This window comes from Gracilinanus agilis, chromosome 6 (genome assembly GCF_016433145.1).
Source record: "Gracilinanus agilis isolate LMUSP501 chromosome 6, AgileGrace, whole genome shotgun sequence".
Taxonomy (NCBI): Eukaryota; Metazoa; Chordata; class Mammalia; order Didelphimorphia; family Didelphidae; genus Gracilinanus; species Gracilinanus agilis.
In genome coordinates this window covers 175,809,993-175,827,580 of record NC_058135.1, presented here as the reverse complement: position 1 = coordinate 175,827,580, position 17,588 = coordinate 175,809,993, and the positions used below count along the sequence as shown (strand labels likewise).

Here is a 17,588-nt window from a genome sequence, read left to right as displayed (position 1 = left end):
ACTCTCTCCCTCCCTAGTGTTGCTTCCCTCCCCACCAGTCCTTTTGTTACCCTTCTACTTCTCTACAGGGAGAGAATCAATTCTCTGCCCCAATGGATCTGATATTCTTCCCTCTTTAAGTTAATTTCAATGCACTTAAATATTAAGTATTTCCTCTCTCCAACCTCTTTACCCCTCCAGTATATTGATCTTCTCCCCTGTTCACCCCACGTGCTTCTTTATGGAATATAAATTTACTCCATTTTCTCTGTTTTCCCATTTTTCTTAATATTATCTCTATTTTTTCCAGCACAGAGGGAGTCAGGCTGGGGAGGTCATACGAATCAATCCATCATGAAACTGTAGGAATAGCAGGCCAGATCCTAAATCACTTAGTCCTACCTCTCCTCTAAAATTCTAAAAACAACAACAACAACAAAAAAAAGCAAAACAGGATACTCCTCTAAAATATTTTTCATTCAGATAAAGAAATCAATAAATACATGAAAAAGTACTCTAAATCTCTAATCATTAGACAAAGATTTCAATCTTTCTACTGTATAAAATACATTCAGGCACTGAGAACTACCAAGCTGAGAAAACATGTGCAAAGACTTACAGAGACCCCTTTGGATTTTTGTATAAACAATACAGATTAGAAAGACTTTTTAATGGGCAAGTAATCAAAACTGCCAACAATACTACTTTTTTTTTTAATTTTTTTTTTAAACCCTTGTACTTCGGTGTATTGTCTCATAGGTGGAAGATTGGTAAGGGTGGGCAATGGGGGTCAAGTGACTTGCCCAGGGTCACACAGCGGGGAAGTGGCTGAGGCCGGGTTTGAACCTAGGACCTCCTGTCTCTAGGCCTGACTCTCACTCCACTGAGCTACCCAGCTGCCCCCAACAATACTACTTGTAATGATACCATAAGGGCTGCCTTCTATCCTCATAATATTTTTCAATTTGTAGAAATATTAAGTCCTACTCTTTTGCCTCATCATTGTGAGGACATGACTATGAGCTACCAAAAACTGTGATGGCAGAGAATAAGGTCTTATTTGTTTCATGCTGGATAGTTTTTGAACATTGCTCCAGTAACAGGTCAAGTTTATTTGCCCAGGGACCAAGCTAGAGGCTCATCACCAGTTGGCTGGCCATTTGGAGATTAATATTTTTGACACAGAAAACCATGAAACAAACAAAAAAATAACCAACACATTACCCTTCCACTTCTGCACTAATAGTACTAAAAGGGTGGGCATAAACATCAACTTAACTGATTCTCCAACCGACTGTACAATCCTTTTCCAGTAACTTAGTGAATCATATCAATCTTGACAATAATGCTATAAACCAAACCAGAAGAATGAAGATGGAACCAAAAAAATGGATAGCTTCATAGAAGTGGATTTTACAGTAAACCTAAAGACAAAAGAAATGTTTTTTCATAGGATATTTGCTAATCACATTCTTGCAATACTGATGACAAAACTACAAAAAGATCACCATGAGATTACTATCAGCTTATGTACAAACATCTGTTGTTGAGGATGAAGAGGTAAAGAAATTCTACGAAGGACATTACAAGATCCTACGAATTAAATGAATATACATTCTGATACGTGGTGACCTCAGTGTGAAGTCAGAAAAAGGCAAAGATGGAGCAAAAAATATATAGGAAGAAGAAATGTGAAAGTCCAAAGGCTTATTATAAATGACATAAAATCTCATTTGCAACTTTCTTTCTTCAAGAAAATAGCTGAAAAGTGATAGACAAAGGGGGAGGGGGGAGGTGGTATTCTGCAGCTGGGTGGCTCTGGATTGAGAGCCAGGTCTAGAGATGGTCCTGGGTTCAAGTCTGGCCTCAGACACTTCCTAGCTGTGTGACCCTGGGTAAGTCACTTAACCCCCACTGCCTAGCCCTATACAGAAGGTAAGAGTTTAAAAAAAAAAAAAATAGCAAAGAGAAAGGCAAAACATGTCTAAAGAAAGTTTTGCAAGACATCCAAATGGCATTTAAGGATGAAACAGAAGGACAACAAACACAAGAAAAATGAAAAAAGATTTGTGAAAATTAAAAGTTTTCTCCATCAAAGACACTGGAACCACCATACTTGGACAACCAAAATGTCAAAGTCATGGCTTTACAGGCTCTTTTCCCAACAAATCATCTATCTACATAAGAAAATCATTTAAGATTCCTTGAAATGATATAATAGAAATGACCTTACTCAATAACCCTTTAAATAAAGCATAAAATGGAGAAACATAATGCTTGCTATAGCTGTTCACCACTGTGATGGAGAAGATGGAATAGTTCTCCAGATGCTCTTCTTTGTGAAAGATATTATACTGAATGCATCATGACCTAGGAGCACTACAGGACCTCGATTATCTGTAATCACTCAAAGGAGTTTAATAGAAATGATCTGTTTACTCAAAGGAGCTTAGTAGTATCATCTAGACAGAAAAGATCAAGTGGTAAAGAATGTCCAATTGCCCAGATTACAATATGTATTGGGATAGAGAACTTTGGGAGAGATAGTACAGACATGCTGATATATGAGTTAGAACCAGAATAGGCAGGATTGCTTCTAGAAAACTGCAAAGCTCCTTTAAAAACCCCGAACTTCCTAAGAAAGTAAAGACTCATCTTTTTTTTTAATTATTTATAATGTTCATTAAAAAAATTTTTTTGAGTTTTGAATTCTCTCTCTCCCCTACTGTATATTTTAAAATGTAAGGGGGAAAAGAGGTTTTATGGGTTCAATATATTAAAAGGTGGTCGCCAGGGGAAATTTCTCCAATTAAGGAATAATCTCAAGTCAAAATTGACTTTTATGGGAGTTTATTTATTTACAATTAGGAAGGTTGAAGGTAGGGAGATTGAGAGAGAGAAACTCTGGACCAGGTAAGAATTTAGAGGCCCAGGAGAGGGGCACAGAGGTTAATTAAACAAGGCTTCTAGCCACAAGGCCTCCTCTAATAAGAGAGACAAACAAGAGAGGCCTTCTTGAGGGTAGAGCCTCCAGAAACACCAAGGGAGGAGAAAGGAAGACAGCCTAACTTACCATGTGACAATTCAAAGGGAAGCAGTCAGAGGTCCCACCAGAGTCTCAGCATTCCAACACTCCTCCATGAACCAGAAGAGGTCCTCCCCGGATGCTGTCTTCCACCCAATCCCTCAGCTGACTGAGGATCCTCTCCTTTTAAAGGGGTCACTTATGCATCACTTCCTGCTCCTCCCTCCTAATTCACAAGTCCAATCACAATAGACTGCTTTCTCAGAGAAAGCATAGGGGGCAGTGTCTCAATTTTGATTGGTTACTCACTCTAGCACACGTGGGTTAGGATCTCCCAGAACTGGAAGGTGCTCTCACCTTTGTGTAGACTTAATTTATTTATTTGTTTTTTGTTTTAAACCCTTAACTTCTGTGTATTGACTTATAGGTGGAAGAGTGGTAAGGGTAGGCAATGGGGGTCAAGTGACTTGCGCAGGGTCACACAGCTGGGAAGTGTCTGAGGCCGGATTTGAACCTAGGACCTCCTGTCTCTAGGCCTGGCTCTCAATCCACTGAGCTACCCAGCTGCCCCCTATGTGTAGACTTAATTTAATTATCACAATCCCGCTGTGATCATTTGGGACTGGTCTCCCCAATTTGATCATTTGACAAAATCATCTTGTACCCCTAAAGTTCTAACTACAATAGTTAAGAGATAAGAGGTAAGTAGAAGAGATAGAAAGAAAGAGAGCAAAACCAATGTTTTGCTAGGCACATTGACAAAAAGTCAATTAGGGGGCAATCCCCTTTGGCATAAGAGTTTACAATTTAAGTAATTGATTTCAATCCCCTCAAATTCAATTAGTTGTACCCCAAAGTTCATTTTGGATTGTCTTGATTCAGTATAGATTTATGCAGGCATATTTTCTGGATCACCTTGATTTGGTGTAGGTTTCTGCAGGCAAATAGTCCATTTTCTGGTTTCAAAGCATTAGCAGACTTCCTTTTCTGAAAAAATTTTTCTTGAACAAAATTTTAAGGCTTGGATTTTTATAAAAATACAATACCCCCTGAAGAGGGTGTTTAAAAAGGAAACACCCAGATCAGCTCAGAATACATCATTGAGTTATGGGGTGTATGAGTCAATTCTCAAAAGAAAAACTTAAAAAAAAACACAAGAAAATTGAATTTTGGGAGAGATAAAAATTCAAAATAAGAATCAAAATATAAAAAAATCTATGTATGTAAAATTTTTAAGTAAACAAGAATAAATTCATAACAGGCCCTTATGTTAGGGTCCAATTAAAGTAAATTCTGTACCATAAATCTGTAAAAACACAATGCAGTAATATTGCACTTGCCCATTTGCAGCCAAAACTATAGCAAGTTGACATATCATAAGAGAAAAGAGGATTAGATTTTTATGTAAAAGGGAAATGTCATTCTCTGGTCTAATTTCGCTTCATTCTCAGGGATAGATAGTGGAGCTATAATGATGACTGCCAACCTTCAGTACTTGACTGGTAGTGTAGTACGAAGAATCCTACAACTTAACATATGTTAAGCATCACAACCTCGAGTCTCACACTAGGTTCAAGGCCTTTAGTATTGGCATAAAAGTTCAACAATCCTAGTTGGATTGGTATGATCTTTTTTGACCTTGTGCTCCATGGCACTATATGTTTCTCATCAATCTCAATGGGACTGGTTGGTCTCCAGGACCTTGTGCTTCTTTTTCACTGTACAGTGGCTCTGTTGTTCCCTTCTTCTGGAATCAGCCATAATCATTAATCATAGTTTTATAATATTTAACAATAAATGACAGGTTGCCATAGTCTAGGGCTTTGTGGATATGCATTAATATTATAGCATATTACTGCAGAATTAAAAATTAATATTGATTATATGTATTTTAAGTATAAGAAATAAAAAAAATCAAATATTCTATTAGAAAAATAAAAGGCAATAGCCAAATAAAAATGCAGGAATTCAATGTGTTCCCAAAATGGTGTCCACTTTTTATGGACTATTATCTTCAATGCTTATAATAGGATACAGTCAATCAGTTTCTATAGAAGGTGCTCTCTTTATATGTGAGCAATGAATCCAAGTGTCTTTTTCTCCAATTTTTATAGCTGTTGGAGTGGTTAACAATATTTGAAATGGACCTTCCCAGGAAGGCCGAGTTGACTACCTCCTGAGAATGCAACCAATATGCTATCAATTATACATGTGAAATCTTGCAAAACATTTCTGTATTAGCCATGTCGGGGGAAAAAAAGCAAAAAAAAAAAAAAGTGAAAAAAATTATACTTCTAATTGCCCTCAGAGTTCATCAGTTATCTCTCTGGAATTGCATGGCATTTTTTATCATAAGTCCTGTAGAACTGTCTTGGATCATTGTACTGACCTGAGTAGCTTCCATACACAGTCACCTGTTACAATACTACTATTACTGTGTCAGATGACCTCTTGGTTCTGCTCACTTCAGTCTGAATCAGTTCATATAGATCTTCTCAGTTGTTTTTTTTTTTCTGAAACCATCCTGGTTATCATTTCTTACAGTTATAATAGCATTCCATCACAATCATAACGTACAACTTGTTTAGCCATTCCTGAATTAATGGGCATTCCCTCAATTTCCAATTCCTTGACACCACAAGAAAAGCTGCTATAAATATTTTTGTGCACCTAGATCCTTTTCCTTTGATCTTTTTGGGATAAAGCTTATCATTTTATTTTTTTAAATATGATTTATTTGTTTAAGAGTCATCTTTTTAATGGGCAAGGGACATGAATAGGCAGTTTTCAGATAAAGAAATCAAAACTATCAATAAGTACACAAAAGTGTTCTAAGTCTCTCATAATTAAAGAAATGCAAATCAAAACAACTATGAGGTACTACCTAACACCTAGCAAATTGGCCAGTATGACACCAAAGGAAAGTAATGTTGAAGGTGTGTGGCAAAATTGGGGCACTAATGCATTGCTGGTGGAGTTGTGAATTAATTCAACCATTCTGGAAGGCAATTTGGAATTATGCACAAAGGGTTTTAAAAGATTGTCTGCCCTTTGATCCAGCCATACCACTGCTGGGTTTGTACCCCAAAGAGATAATAGAGGAAAAGACTCATACAAAAATACTTATAGCCTCACTCTTTGTGGTGGCAAAAAAAAAAAAAAATTGGAAAATGAAGCAGTGTCCATGGATTGGGGAGCTACTGAAGAAACTGTTATATTGATGTATTGTATATTGATGGATTACTATTGTGCTGAAAGGAATAATGAACTGGAGGAATTCCATGTGAACTGGAATAACCTCCAGGAATTGGTAGAGTGAAAGGAGCGGAACCAGGAGAACATTATACACACAGACTGAGATGCTGTGGCACAATCAAGCATAATGGACTTCTCTACTAGCAGCAATGCAATGACCCAGGACAATTCTGAGGGACTTATGGAAAAGAACGCTACCCACATCCAGAGAAAGAATGTGGGAGTAGAAATGCAGAAGAAAAACTTACAATTGATTATTACGTGGTTCAAAGGGGATATGATTGCGAATGTTTAAATGATCACCCTAGTGCAAATAGTAATAATATGTAAATAGTATATATATGATAGCAGTGTTATGTATATGTGTATATATACATAAACTGTTATCATCACTAGCAAATTACGTAATGCATTAATATACAAATAATGAGGCAATTTAATAATAACAATAACTGTATACTGCTTTAAAGTTTACAAAGTTTTACAAAGTTCTTTAGAAATCATCTCATTTTATCACTACAACAACCTTGGAAGTAGGTGCTATTATTATTATTCCCATTTTACAGATAGGGAAAATGATGCTAAAATTAAGTGACTTACCAGGAGTCATACAGCTCATATGTATAAGAGACACATTTCAAATTCAGATCTTCCTAACTCTTGACCCCACACTTTATCCACTGTGTAACCTAACTGCCATATGAGAAAGCAAATTTATGTTTACAAGCACTACAATAACATAAAAAATGAAAGAAGTGAAGTTAAATGCAGCAACAGGGAGGCAATATAGTTGTTCCTGGCTATAACACAGTTCACTTATCATGGCTTCACTGTATCGTGGATTTAAAAAAAAAATAGATCTAATTCTATATTGTGGAGTTTTTGATACATCATGGGATTTTTTGGGGGGAAAATAGGGGGTAGAAACCACCAGTTTATTGAATGAAAAACCCAACAGCAACTCCCCTCCCCACCACTACCCAATGCCCAACCAAGAGAGCAGCTGAGTCCAGTCTAGGTGCTTTGGACAGCAGGACGGAGTAACAGAAACCAGAGGCACAGGAGGGCTAAGAAGGGAGAACACCTTTCTGTCCAAACCTCTGGGGTGAAGATGACCTCAGGGGTAGGAAGGAGGTCTAAGTGGGCAGAACAGTGACTGGAGGACTGAGGCCTGTAGCCCTAGTACCCAGAGTTCAATCGCCCCCCATCTTCAGGGTGGGAAAGGGGGAAGCTAGGTGCCCGATGTGCATTTGCCATAAGGAGGAATGAGACCTGTGGACACACAGCCAGGCTGGGGCAAGAACAAAGTGTGGAGGGATCCTTGCAGGGGCTCCCCTGATCTGGGAGGCTGCTCACAGAGGGAGAAAATATGGATGGGGAAGCATGTTGGGAGCATAGAAGCCAGAGGGGACAGGGCCTGGCACACAAGGGAGTCACAAGGGGGCAGGGAGTTGGAAGAACAATCTCGAAGACACATACACCACTTTGATAGGACACTTCCGAGGACACCAGGGATGCTGGGCAGGGCCCCTAGAAGTGGGGCCCAGGGACAGAGGGGCCCTTCCCTATCTTGCCCAGATAGCCAAGAGATACAGAAATACTGTTCCTAGGGTGGGGGTTGAACTGACTTAACCAATAGCTGGGGACACATGGGTGCCCCCTCACCAGCACTGTGTTCTGTATCCTAGGCGCTGATTGGCTCAATGACTATAGAACAGGTCTGTTTGCTCTCCCGCTACTTCAAGGATTTTCACCTATAGAGGGGATGTCTGGAATGTAACTCTTGAGGTAGGTGAGGAATCACTGTTTAGTATAACTGAAAGAGTGCTGTTTTTAGAGTCAAGAGAATCTGCATTCAGATTTCATTTCTGGTGCTTACTTTAGATAGCAATTCATTTAACCTTCTTGGGTCTCAATTTCTTGGAAAGAAACCATGCCATTGAGGAGAAAGTGAAAGAACTAAGGATGTTAAGAAGAAATCTCCTAACTGGAATCCCTATCTCATTTCTTCTACTTCAATCTATCCCTTCACTTCTGTCAAAAGGGATTTTCCTTAAGGACATATCTGCCCATAAGCCCTAATCAATCAATTCTAGAACTTCCCTATTGCCTCTAGGATAAAATATAAAACTCCTCTGTTTAGCTTTTAAAGTCCTTCACAGCCTGACCACAATCCATCATTTCCAGCTTCAATGAACATTACTCCCCCACCACACTCCTTAATTCAGCCAGACTTATCTTCTCTGTTCCTCACCCATGATAATGCAGCTCCTGTCTCTATACCTTTGTCCTGGCTGTCTCTCAAGTCTGGAATACACTTCCTTCTCATCCCCAACTCACACAATCCTTCTCTTCCTTCAAGATGCTGTGCAAGTACCACTGAGTCCATTTGCTGTAAGTTTCCTTTTCTCCCTTCTTTTTCATCTCTTATTTTGCAGGTGCCTTCCACCAGTTCTTCATCTTTCACCCATTTCAAATGAAGGAGCCTTTTTCCTTACAAAAGTCAACCCCTCTCTACCTATACAAGAGATGCTATTCCATCTCATCTCCTCCAACAAACTGACCCTCTGTCATCACCACTCTTATCATTTATCTTCAATTTCTCCCTAACTCTTTTAATGCCTTTGAACATACCTATTGTTCCCCCCATTCACAAAAAACCCTCACTAGACTGGAATGAGCTCCAGAAATTGATGCAGAGTGAAAAACGGAGAACCAGGAGTACACAGAGACTGATACACTGAGGTAAAATCGAATGCAATGGACTTCTGTGCTAGCAGCAATGCAATGCTCCAGGACAATTCTGAGGGACTTGTGAGAAAAAATGCTATTCACATTCAGAGGAAAAACTATGGGAGTAGAAATACAGAAGAAAAAAACTGCTTGAACACATGAGTTGATGGGGACATGATTGGGGATGTAGACTCTGAATGATCACCCCAGTGCAACTATCAATGATATGGAAGTGGGTCTTGATCAATGACACATGTAAAACCCAGTGGAAATGCATGTCAGCTATGGGGGTGGGGGATGGAGTGGCTTGGGGGGGAAGAGAGGAAAAATGAATCATGTAACTATGGAAAAATTTTCTAAAAATTTAAAAAAAAAAAAGCCTCACTGGAATCCATTCTCCATCTCTGCTATCACCCTTTATCTCCTTAGTTCTTCGTGGCCAAATTCTTTTTAAAAAGTCACCTATAATTGGTGCCTCCCCCTTTTCTCCTTTCACTCACTCTTAACACTTATGGCTCAGTTTCCAACCTTATCCTTACTCTGAAACTGCTCTCTCTAAAGTCTCTAGTTGCCAAATCTAGTGGCCTTTTCTCAATTCTAATTTTCCTCGACCTCCCTGCAACCTTTTGACAATGTTGATCACTCTTTTACTCCCTAAGTTTTATCAACACCACCTTCTCCCAATTTTCCTTCGATCTAGCTAACCACTTCTCTGTCTCTTTGCTAGATCCTCTTCCATACAATGACAACTGTAGGGTTGAGTCCTAATTTTGAATTTTGTCCTAAGCCATCTTCTTTATACTATTTTACTTGGTGATCTCATCAGCTCCCATGGATTTCATTACCATATCTATGCTGATAATTCTCAAATCTATTTACCTGACTCAAACTCTGTGCTGACCTCTAATCTCACATCTCCAAATTCCTTTCTGACATCTTGAAGTAGATCTTTCCAATAAATGTCTTAAGCTTAATATGTCTAAAGTGGAATTTATCTTTCTCCCTAAACACACACACACACACACACACACACACACACACACACACACACACACACACACACACCCCTTCCCTATTACTGTAGAGGGCAATACCATCTCTCCAAGACTCTGGTGAAGGATTAAATTTTGGGGGTAGGAGTTCAAACAAAAGTCAGGAGCACAGTTTCTTAAATACATTAGTTTATCATTAGGAAAATATGGATAGGAAATAGAAAGGAGGAATCTCACTTGAGGGTAATCTTATAATAGCTTAAAACCATACCTAAGACCCTAATCCTAATTAAAAATGTCTAGAAAACCCTTAATCTATCTGCCTTTGGGGGGCAGTGCCTTCTGCCAGAGCCAGGCTCCAGCCTAACTTTTCTACTCTATCTAATAATTTACCCACTATCTATCTACTTATCTACCCAAGATAATCAATAATCAATAAGGCTGTTAAGGCCTTAAATCCATTTCTCTGACTCCTCACAGTCCCAGAGAGAGAGAGAGCCACACACTCCTCTCCCCAGGGGACCCAGAGACCAAAAAGTTCCTTCCAAACTGCTGGCTGTAACTGACTCTCAGCCACACCCTCCTAACTGTCACAAACTGGCAGCCTGCACAGCAGGGGGCTCTTACTCAGAAAGCTTTTTGCTCCCTTGCCTCAAATATAAAAAGGAAGAAATTAAGAAAAACTCTCTTTAACTCTCTCAAGATTTACAACCCAAGAATCCTCCTGGCTCCTCACTATCTCCTATCCTACCATGTCCGATCCATTGCCAACATCTATCCATTTTGCCTTTGCAATCTCTCTCAAATTCCCTCCCTTCTGTCCTCTGACACTGCCAATCACTCTACTGCAGACACTCTTTACCTCATATCTTGGTTATTACAATTGCCTGCTGGTAAGCTTGCCTATCTCATGCCTTTCCCCACTCCAATCCATCCTCCATTCAAATGCTAGTGATTTTCCTCTGATCATGTCACCCTCACTCCCCAACTCAATAAACTCAATGGTTCCCTATGCCTCCAAGTTCAAATACAAAACCCTCTGGTTGGCATTCATAATCTACACTCCCTCCTTCTAACTCCATCTTTTTACACCTTATTTACAACCCCTCCTCTTCCCATGCACACTTCAATCCAGTGATATTGGCCTCCTTCTTGCTGTTCTACTCCATCTCTCTATTTTAGGGATTTTCTCTGGCTGTCCCAAAAGTCTGGAATCCTCTTTCTCCTCATTTCTACCTTTTGGTTCCCTTCATATCCCAAATAAAATCCCATCTTCTATAGGAAGCATTCTCCGACCCCTTTAAGTTAGTCCTTCCCTGTTATTTCCTCCTTATCCTATATATAACTTATTTGTACAAATTTGTTAGTTTGTCTCCCCAATTAGATTGTGGGTCTCCTTGATAGTGGGGATTGTCTTTTTTTTTTATATCTCCTGGACTTGGTATAGTACCTAACACAGGTAATAAATGTTTATTGCCTGAAGGCAGCAAGGTGACTCAGTGGATTGAGAGCCAGGTTTAGAGATGGGAGGTCCTAGGTTCAAATCTGGCCTCAGACACTCCCTAGCTGTGTGACCCTGGGCAAGTCACTTAACTCCCATTGCCTAGCCCTCACCATTCTTCTGCCTTGGAACAAATACACAGTATTGATTTTAAAACAGATGGTAAGGGTTAAAAAAAAAATGTTTATTGCCTAACTAAAAACTTTCCTGATCCCCCAGATGACCATATAACAAGCTAACAAACAAAACCAAGATACTCTATCTCCCAATTTAGTCTTTTTCAGCTATTCTCCATCTATGACTGAAATAAATGTTCTCTCTCCCTATCTCCATCTCTTAGGATCCTTGGCTTCCTTTTAAAGACTCAGCTCAAGTACCACCTCCTCTAAAAAGCCTTTGCTAGTCTCCCAGCTGCTAATGCCATACCCTCCAAGATTACTTTCCATTTTCTCCATATTTATCTTTTATCTTCTGATGTATGCTATTTCCCCTATTAAAATGTAAATTTATTAAAGTCATGGACTGTTTTTGTTTGGTTTTTTCCTTTCTATCCTCATCCACTAGCACAGTACCTGATCCAGGCTAACAATTAATACTGAATACTTTTTGACTGATATTTATGACATACAGGAGAAAACTAGACATCCTTGTTAAGAGAGTAAAATGAAATGGTTAAGGGGGCAGCTGGGTAGCTCAGTGGATTGAGAGCTAGGCCTAGAGATGGGAGGTCCTAGGTTCAAATCTGGCCTCAGACACTTCCCAGCTGTGTGACCCTGGGCAAGTCACTTGACCCCCATTGCCTACCCTTACCACTCTTCTGCCTTGGAGCCAATACACAGTATTGACTCCAAGACAGAAGGTAAGGGTTTAAAAAAAAAAAAAAAAATGAAATGGTTATATGGGTAATGTGGGCCAGCTGGTACCGAACTTTACATGCCAACTTGAGAAACAAAGGATTTTCAAGTATGAGGTCACTATTCACAGTCAACAAATTTTAAAGACCATACTGCATAAGAAAGAAGTATATTTATTTATCTATTAACTTAGAAAATTACAAAAAGCAACTACATATTCAGTAATACTTAAATGAATGTATATTTTATTCATAACAGTACTTGTGAACATCCAAAAAAATATGTATGTGAGACATTTCAGGCTATAGAAAGCATATTTGCTAATTATGCTGAACAACTTAATGAAACTGACCATTAGCAAAAAAAACTGATGGCCTGAAAGATGTTCATAACCCACAAATTAGGATCTTAAAAAAAATTATTAAACAGGGGAATAACATGCTGGAAATTATGCTTAAGAAAGTTTAGTTCAGAGGGGAGCTAGGTGGCTCAGTGGATTGAGAGAGATGGGGGTTCTTGGATTCAAATTTAATCTCAGAAACTTCCTAAATATGTGACCCTGGACAAGTCACTTAGCCCTTACTACTGTTCTTCTGCCTTGGAACCAATACACAGTTGTGATTCTAAGACAGAAGCTAAGAGTTTAATAAAAAAATTAATCTCACAGTGGTTTGCAGAAGTGAGGTGAAACTAGACATGAGATCAGCTAAGAGATTATTAAAGTAATCTTGGCAAGAGAATCTAAAGTAGTAGGAATAATGAGACAAAAGAATCTGAGAGATCTTAAAAAGGGGGAAAAATCATATTATTTGAATTACTAGATAGGGAATATTCTGAAATAGAGAAAGATACAAAAGTCTAAAAATTAAAAGCTTAAAGAACTTACTCAAATTGTGATGGCACAAAGAGAAATTGGATTTGAAGATGAAATGGTTAATTTGGTTTACACATGTAGATTCTGGTGTGATAGCAAGATGTATAAGTGGCAAAATTCTGTAGACAGCTTAAGATTTAGAACTGGAATGAAGGGAAAAAAAATTATGCAAAAAAGTGAGGAAGATCCAGTAGTATCACTATGAGGCTTATATCATAAGATCAAAAAAAGAGGAAGAAGATCTACATTTACAAAAATATTTATAGTATTCTTTTTGTAGTAGTCAAAAACCATAAATTATGGGAGTATATACACATCTTTTGGAGAACAGCTAAATAAATTATGGCATTTCAATGTAATGGAATCCTACTGTGCCATAAGAAATGATAGAACAGTTTTAAAGAAGATAGACTACAGAGTGAGTAGAACTAGAACAATTTATACAATAACAACATCATAAAGAAAAGCAACTTTAAAAGACTAGAACTCTGATCAATGCAATGATTTATCATTGTGTTAAAGGGCTAAACTGAAATACCACCCACTTCCTGCCAAAGAGGTTATGGATTAAAAAATAAAAAAACAAGAAATAAATTTCTGTACATGGACAAAGTGGGAATTTGTTTCATTGGACTGTGTATATTTGTTTCATTAAGGGTTTCATTCTTATTTTTATTATTTAATGGGAGTAGGAGGAAGAGATAATAAATTTGTGAAAAAAAAAATTAAAGGAAAAAAGGGGAAAGGAAAAATTTGTGGGAAAAGTTCCATCATCATCCTGATGGATATTTGGGGGTGAGGCAAGTGGTAAATAAAGGCCCCAACCATATAAATTTACCCATCAGGGAACCAGTTTTGATCTCAGCCTATGTTTTTTTTCTACTCCTAAACTTTTTGTGTTAGTCATCTGTTAGGATCCTATAGCAATCCTGTAGGAGATTGTGGTGCCAAGGGGGAAAAAAACATAAAAGTGTATCAAAGAAATATTTTTAAAATAAACAGAAGAAAAGCAGCTTTAAAAGGGAATGTGGACACGCACGACCATGTTGAAATTACCATATAAAAATACATATTAAAGGGGGTAGCTGGGTGACTCAGTGGATTGAGAGCCAGGCTTAGAGACAGGAGGTCCTAGGTTCAAATCTGGATTTAGACACTCTGGCTGTGTGACCCTGGGCAAGTCACTTAACCCCATTGCCTAGCCCTCACCACTCTTCTGCCTTGGAGCCAATACACAGTATTGACTCCAAGATGGAAGGTAAGGCAAGGGCTTAAAAAAAAATACATACTAAAAATATGTACATATGTATTAGAAATTCATAGAATCAAGTGCAATTTTTTCTATTCTTTTTATGTGGAACTCTTCATGCTTGTTGTCTTTTGCAAATATGATAACAGTAAAAAAGAAATAAAGCAGAACAAAACTCACCACCATTCATCACAGTACTACAATTTCCAGGTAACATCTGTGAAAATGAAATTCCCATGTCCCAATACAATCTCAACCTTCCATTTCTATGCCTCTTACTAACCTCAAGACTAGGGGTCAGCAACGTATGACTCTTTCTGAAGGAGCCATAAAGTCAATTTTTTTTCAGGCGCTGAGCGCACATTGTTACAGGAGTGCGCACTGTGAGCATTGTAGGGCTCTCACGAAATTACATTTTAAAAAATGTGGCGTTTATGGCTCTCACGGCCAAAAAGGTTGCTGACCCCTGCTCAAGACCTTTCATTCCCATTCTCCCATTCCATCACACCCTCTATAGCTTTATTAATACACAGCCTTTATAGTACTGTCCACCACTTGATAGTTGTACTTTGAACACTTTGGAATTTCTTTCTTCCTTAACTTTCCGTTGTTCCCAACTTGGGAGGGGGATAGATTCCTCTATTTCTGCTACAGAGTTGCTGAGTTTTAGAGAAAGTCACAAAATGAAGCTAATTTTATTCACTACACCACTTATCTAATTTTATCAACTTAAGCTCAGCCAAAGTGAAGTAAACTTACTCCCTCCACACATACTTCCATCTCATATCTCCATGCACACTTTTACCCATTTTACAATTCAAGAAGCATTTATTAAATACCTACTATTTAAGAGATTGTGCTTATGAAGTCAAAAAACTCTTGGGATAATACAACATGTTCATAGATAAGTAAATATAATGTAATGGAGGGAAGGCCAAACTAACAACTAGGGATAAGAGGAGAATCAGAAAGACCTTGTAAAACAGGAAGTGACACCTGACCTGAACTCTGAAAATTAAGAATCCAAGAGGCAGAAGTGATGAGTATTCCACAATATGGGGGACAGCTAGTACAGAGACACCATGGTTGAAAATGTACTATCATGTACCTTTACATGATTTCAGTTGAACCTCAGAACAATCCTGTGAAGTACATAGTATTAGTTATCTTAGTTATCTTAGTATTACAAATGAAGAAACTAAGGCTCAGAGAAGTTGTGACTAGTTCATTATCATATCATCAATAAATTGTTAAAAGGTAACATTTGAATCCAACTCTGCTTGACTCAAGTCAGACCCTATCTACTAAGCCATTGCACTCCCACTGGAGGTCTTGTAAAGGAATCCTGTCCAGCTAAGCTGGACTAGATGATATCTAAGAAGCTTTCAGATAATGTAATTCTGATACATCCATTCTTACCTCTACTAGCCACTGTAGCTACAACACAAAAGCCCTACTGAAATAGTTCCTAAGAAGAATGTACTTTGAAAATTCACCGGTAAAATCCACCTCCAGATTCCATTGGATAGTTTTCTGAGGACTTAAGTTAGTTCTTGACACATTTTTTCATTACTGCATACCTCATGTTAGTCCGATGAAAAGTTTTAAAATAAGTTCCCTAAAAGAAATATATCTCAAAGTACCATCCTTGACATTAAGACGAAGACTGACCAACTGCCAGCCAGGGGGTGCTTTTGAGTTATTTTTCCAACAGGAATGATAAGTTATGTGTCCATACATCCATGACTAACTACAAAATGAATGTCAAGCTGGCTAGGGGTAGGGATATAGCTTGTATGAATTAATTCCACTGGTATACAAAACTGCTTTGATAAACACCATACCAATAGAGCAAATTAGTCAAACATCCAATGTATTAAATCACCTTAACATCACACAGAGCTCATGTCAACACATTATTCCAAATCTGAAATCTTTAAAAAGTCATATTAAACTTCAACAGTTTTATCAAATAATACACAAATTCAATTATGTGAAACTATTTTATAGGTTAAGTCTTTCAGGAAATTGTTAACTTTCATTTGTTTTTTAGTATTTCAGGCAAATAAAATTTTCTAAGAATATAGGTATCTACACTTGTAAAACAACTTGCAGATAAAATTTCAACTCTTAACATCTTTTCAACTTATTTTCTCCCCCAGAATTCTTTTGCATCAACACTTTATTTTTTATCTGTCTGGGACAAAACTGGCATTTTCTCCAATCCCGAAAGATTTAATTCTCTAACTCTCCCATAATGCAACACTATGACCCTACCTCTCAAAAGTTTACAAAAGACACACCCAATATCTTTTTCTTTTTTAAAAAAAGCAATGTTTGAACAGGATGAATCTTCTATTATCTTTTAAAAAAACAAACAAGCAGGCAAATAATAAATAGAACAGTCTAGTCTACTGGTTTTATAAAGAGACTTTTCGACAGAAGACCAGCAAACACCTAGTCTGGGGAGGTCCTCTACCTAGGAAGGCAAAAGCAGCCCCTGCTGTCAACCTCGAAGAACAGCCGGGCATTGCGGGGAATACCTTGAGCCGTTTGACCACCTCGTCGTTGGTGATCTTGTCCGTGATCTCTTTCACCCCCGGAGGGTAGGTGATTTTGCCATCGGAGCTCACCACGCCACAGAGGGCCGTGGGCGGCTTGGGCTGTGCAGTGGGGAAGTCCATCCTGGGGGACAACTTTTCTTCCACGCTCCTCTACCGGCCTCTATCGGTCAGAAAACAAAAGTTCAGCGGGAAATGGACGACTTTCTAACCTCTTTTTCATTTCAAAAACCTCAAATCTGAAAGGGCCCAGACTCCAGGGAGGACTTCGTCGGGAGGTTCGGGGCTTCTTCCTGGCGTCCTCTCCTCCCCCTGGCTGGGCGTCTCGCGGGGCCAGGGCCTCAATTCCCCTAGCAAGCTCTCCTCCCCCTCCTCCAGGCCCCGTGGGGTCTCTCCCCAGCCCCGAGGAGTGCAGGGCCACCGCCTGGAGTTTCCCGGTCCACATTTCACAATGAAATCCTCACCGAAAACAACCAACGCCCGGATCCCGGTAGCTCCGGGGGCTTGGGGGTGGGGCAGGAGGGCTCGGGGATCCCCCCTTTTCCCCACCCGACCCAGCCTCCCA

At 38.8% G+C, this 17,588-nt stretch overlaps 1 protein-coding gene across 1 annotated transcript in view; it reads right to left on the bottom strand.

Annotated features, from left to right (window-relative positions):
- The window catches only part of PDS5A (PDS5 cohesin associated factor A), a 204,231-nt gene extending 187,085 nt beyond the window's left edge, over window positions 1-17,146 (bottom strand). Inside the window, exon 1 of the mRNA XM_044680438.1 lies at window positions 17,006-17,146. Within this exon, the coding sequence (XP_044536373.1) occupies window positions 17,006-17,146 (141 nt within the window). The remainder of the gene's footprint in view (window positions 1-17,005) is intronic.
- Between the last annotated feature and the right edge of the window lie 442 nt (window positions 17,147-17,588).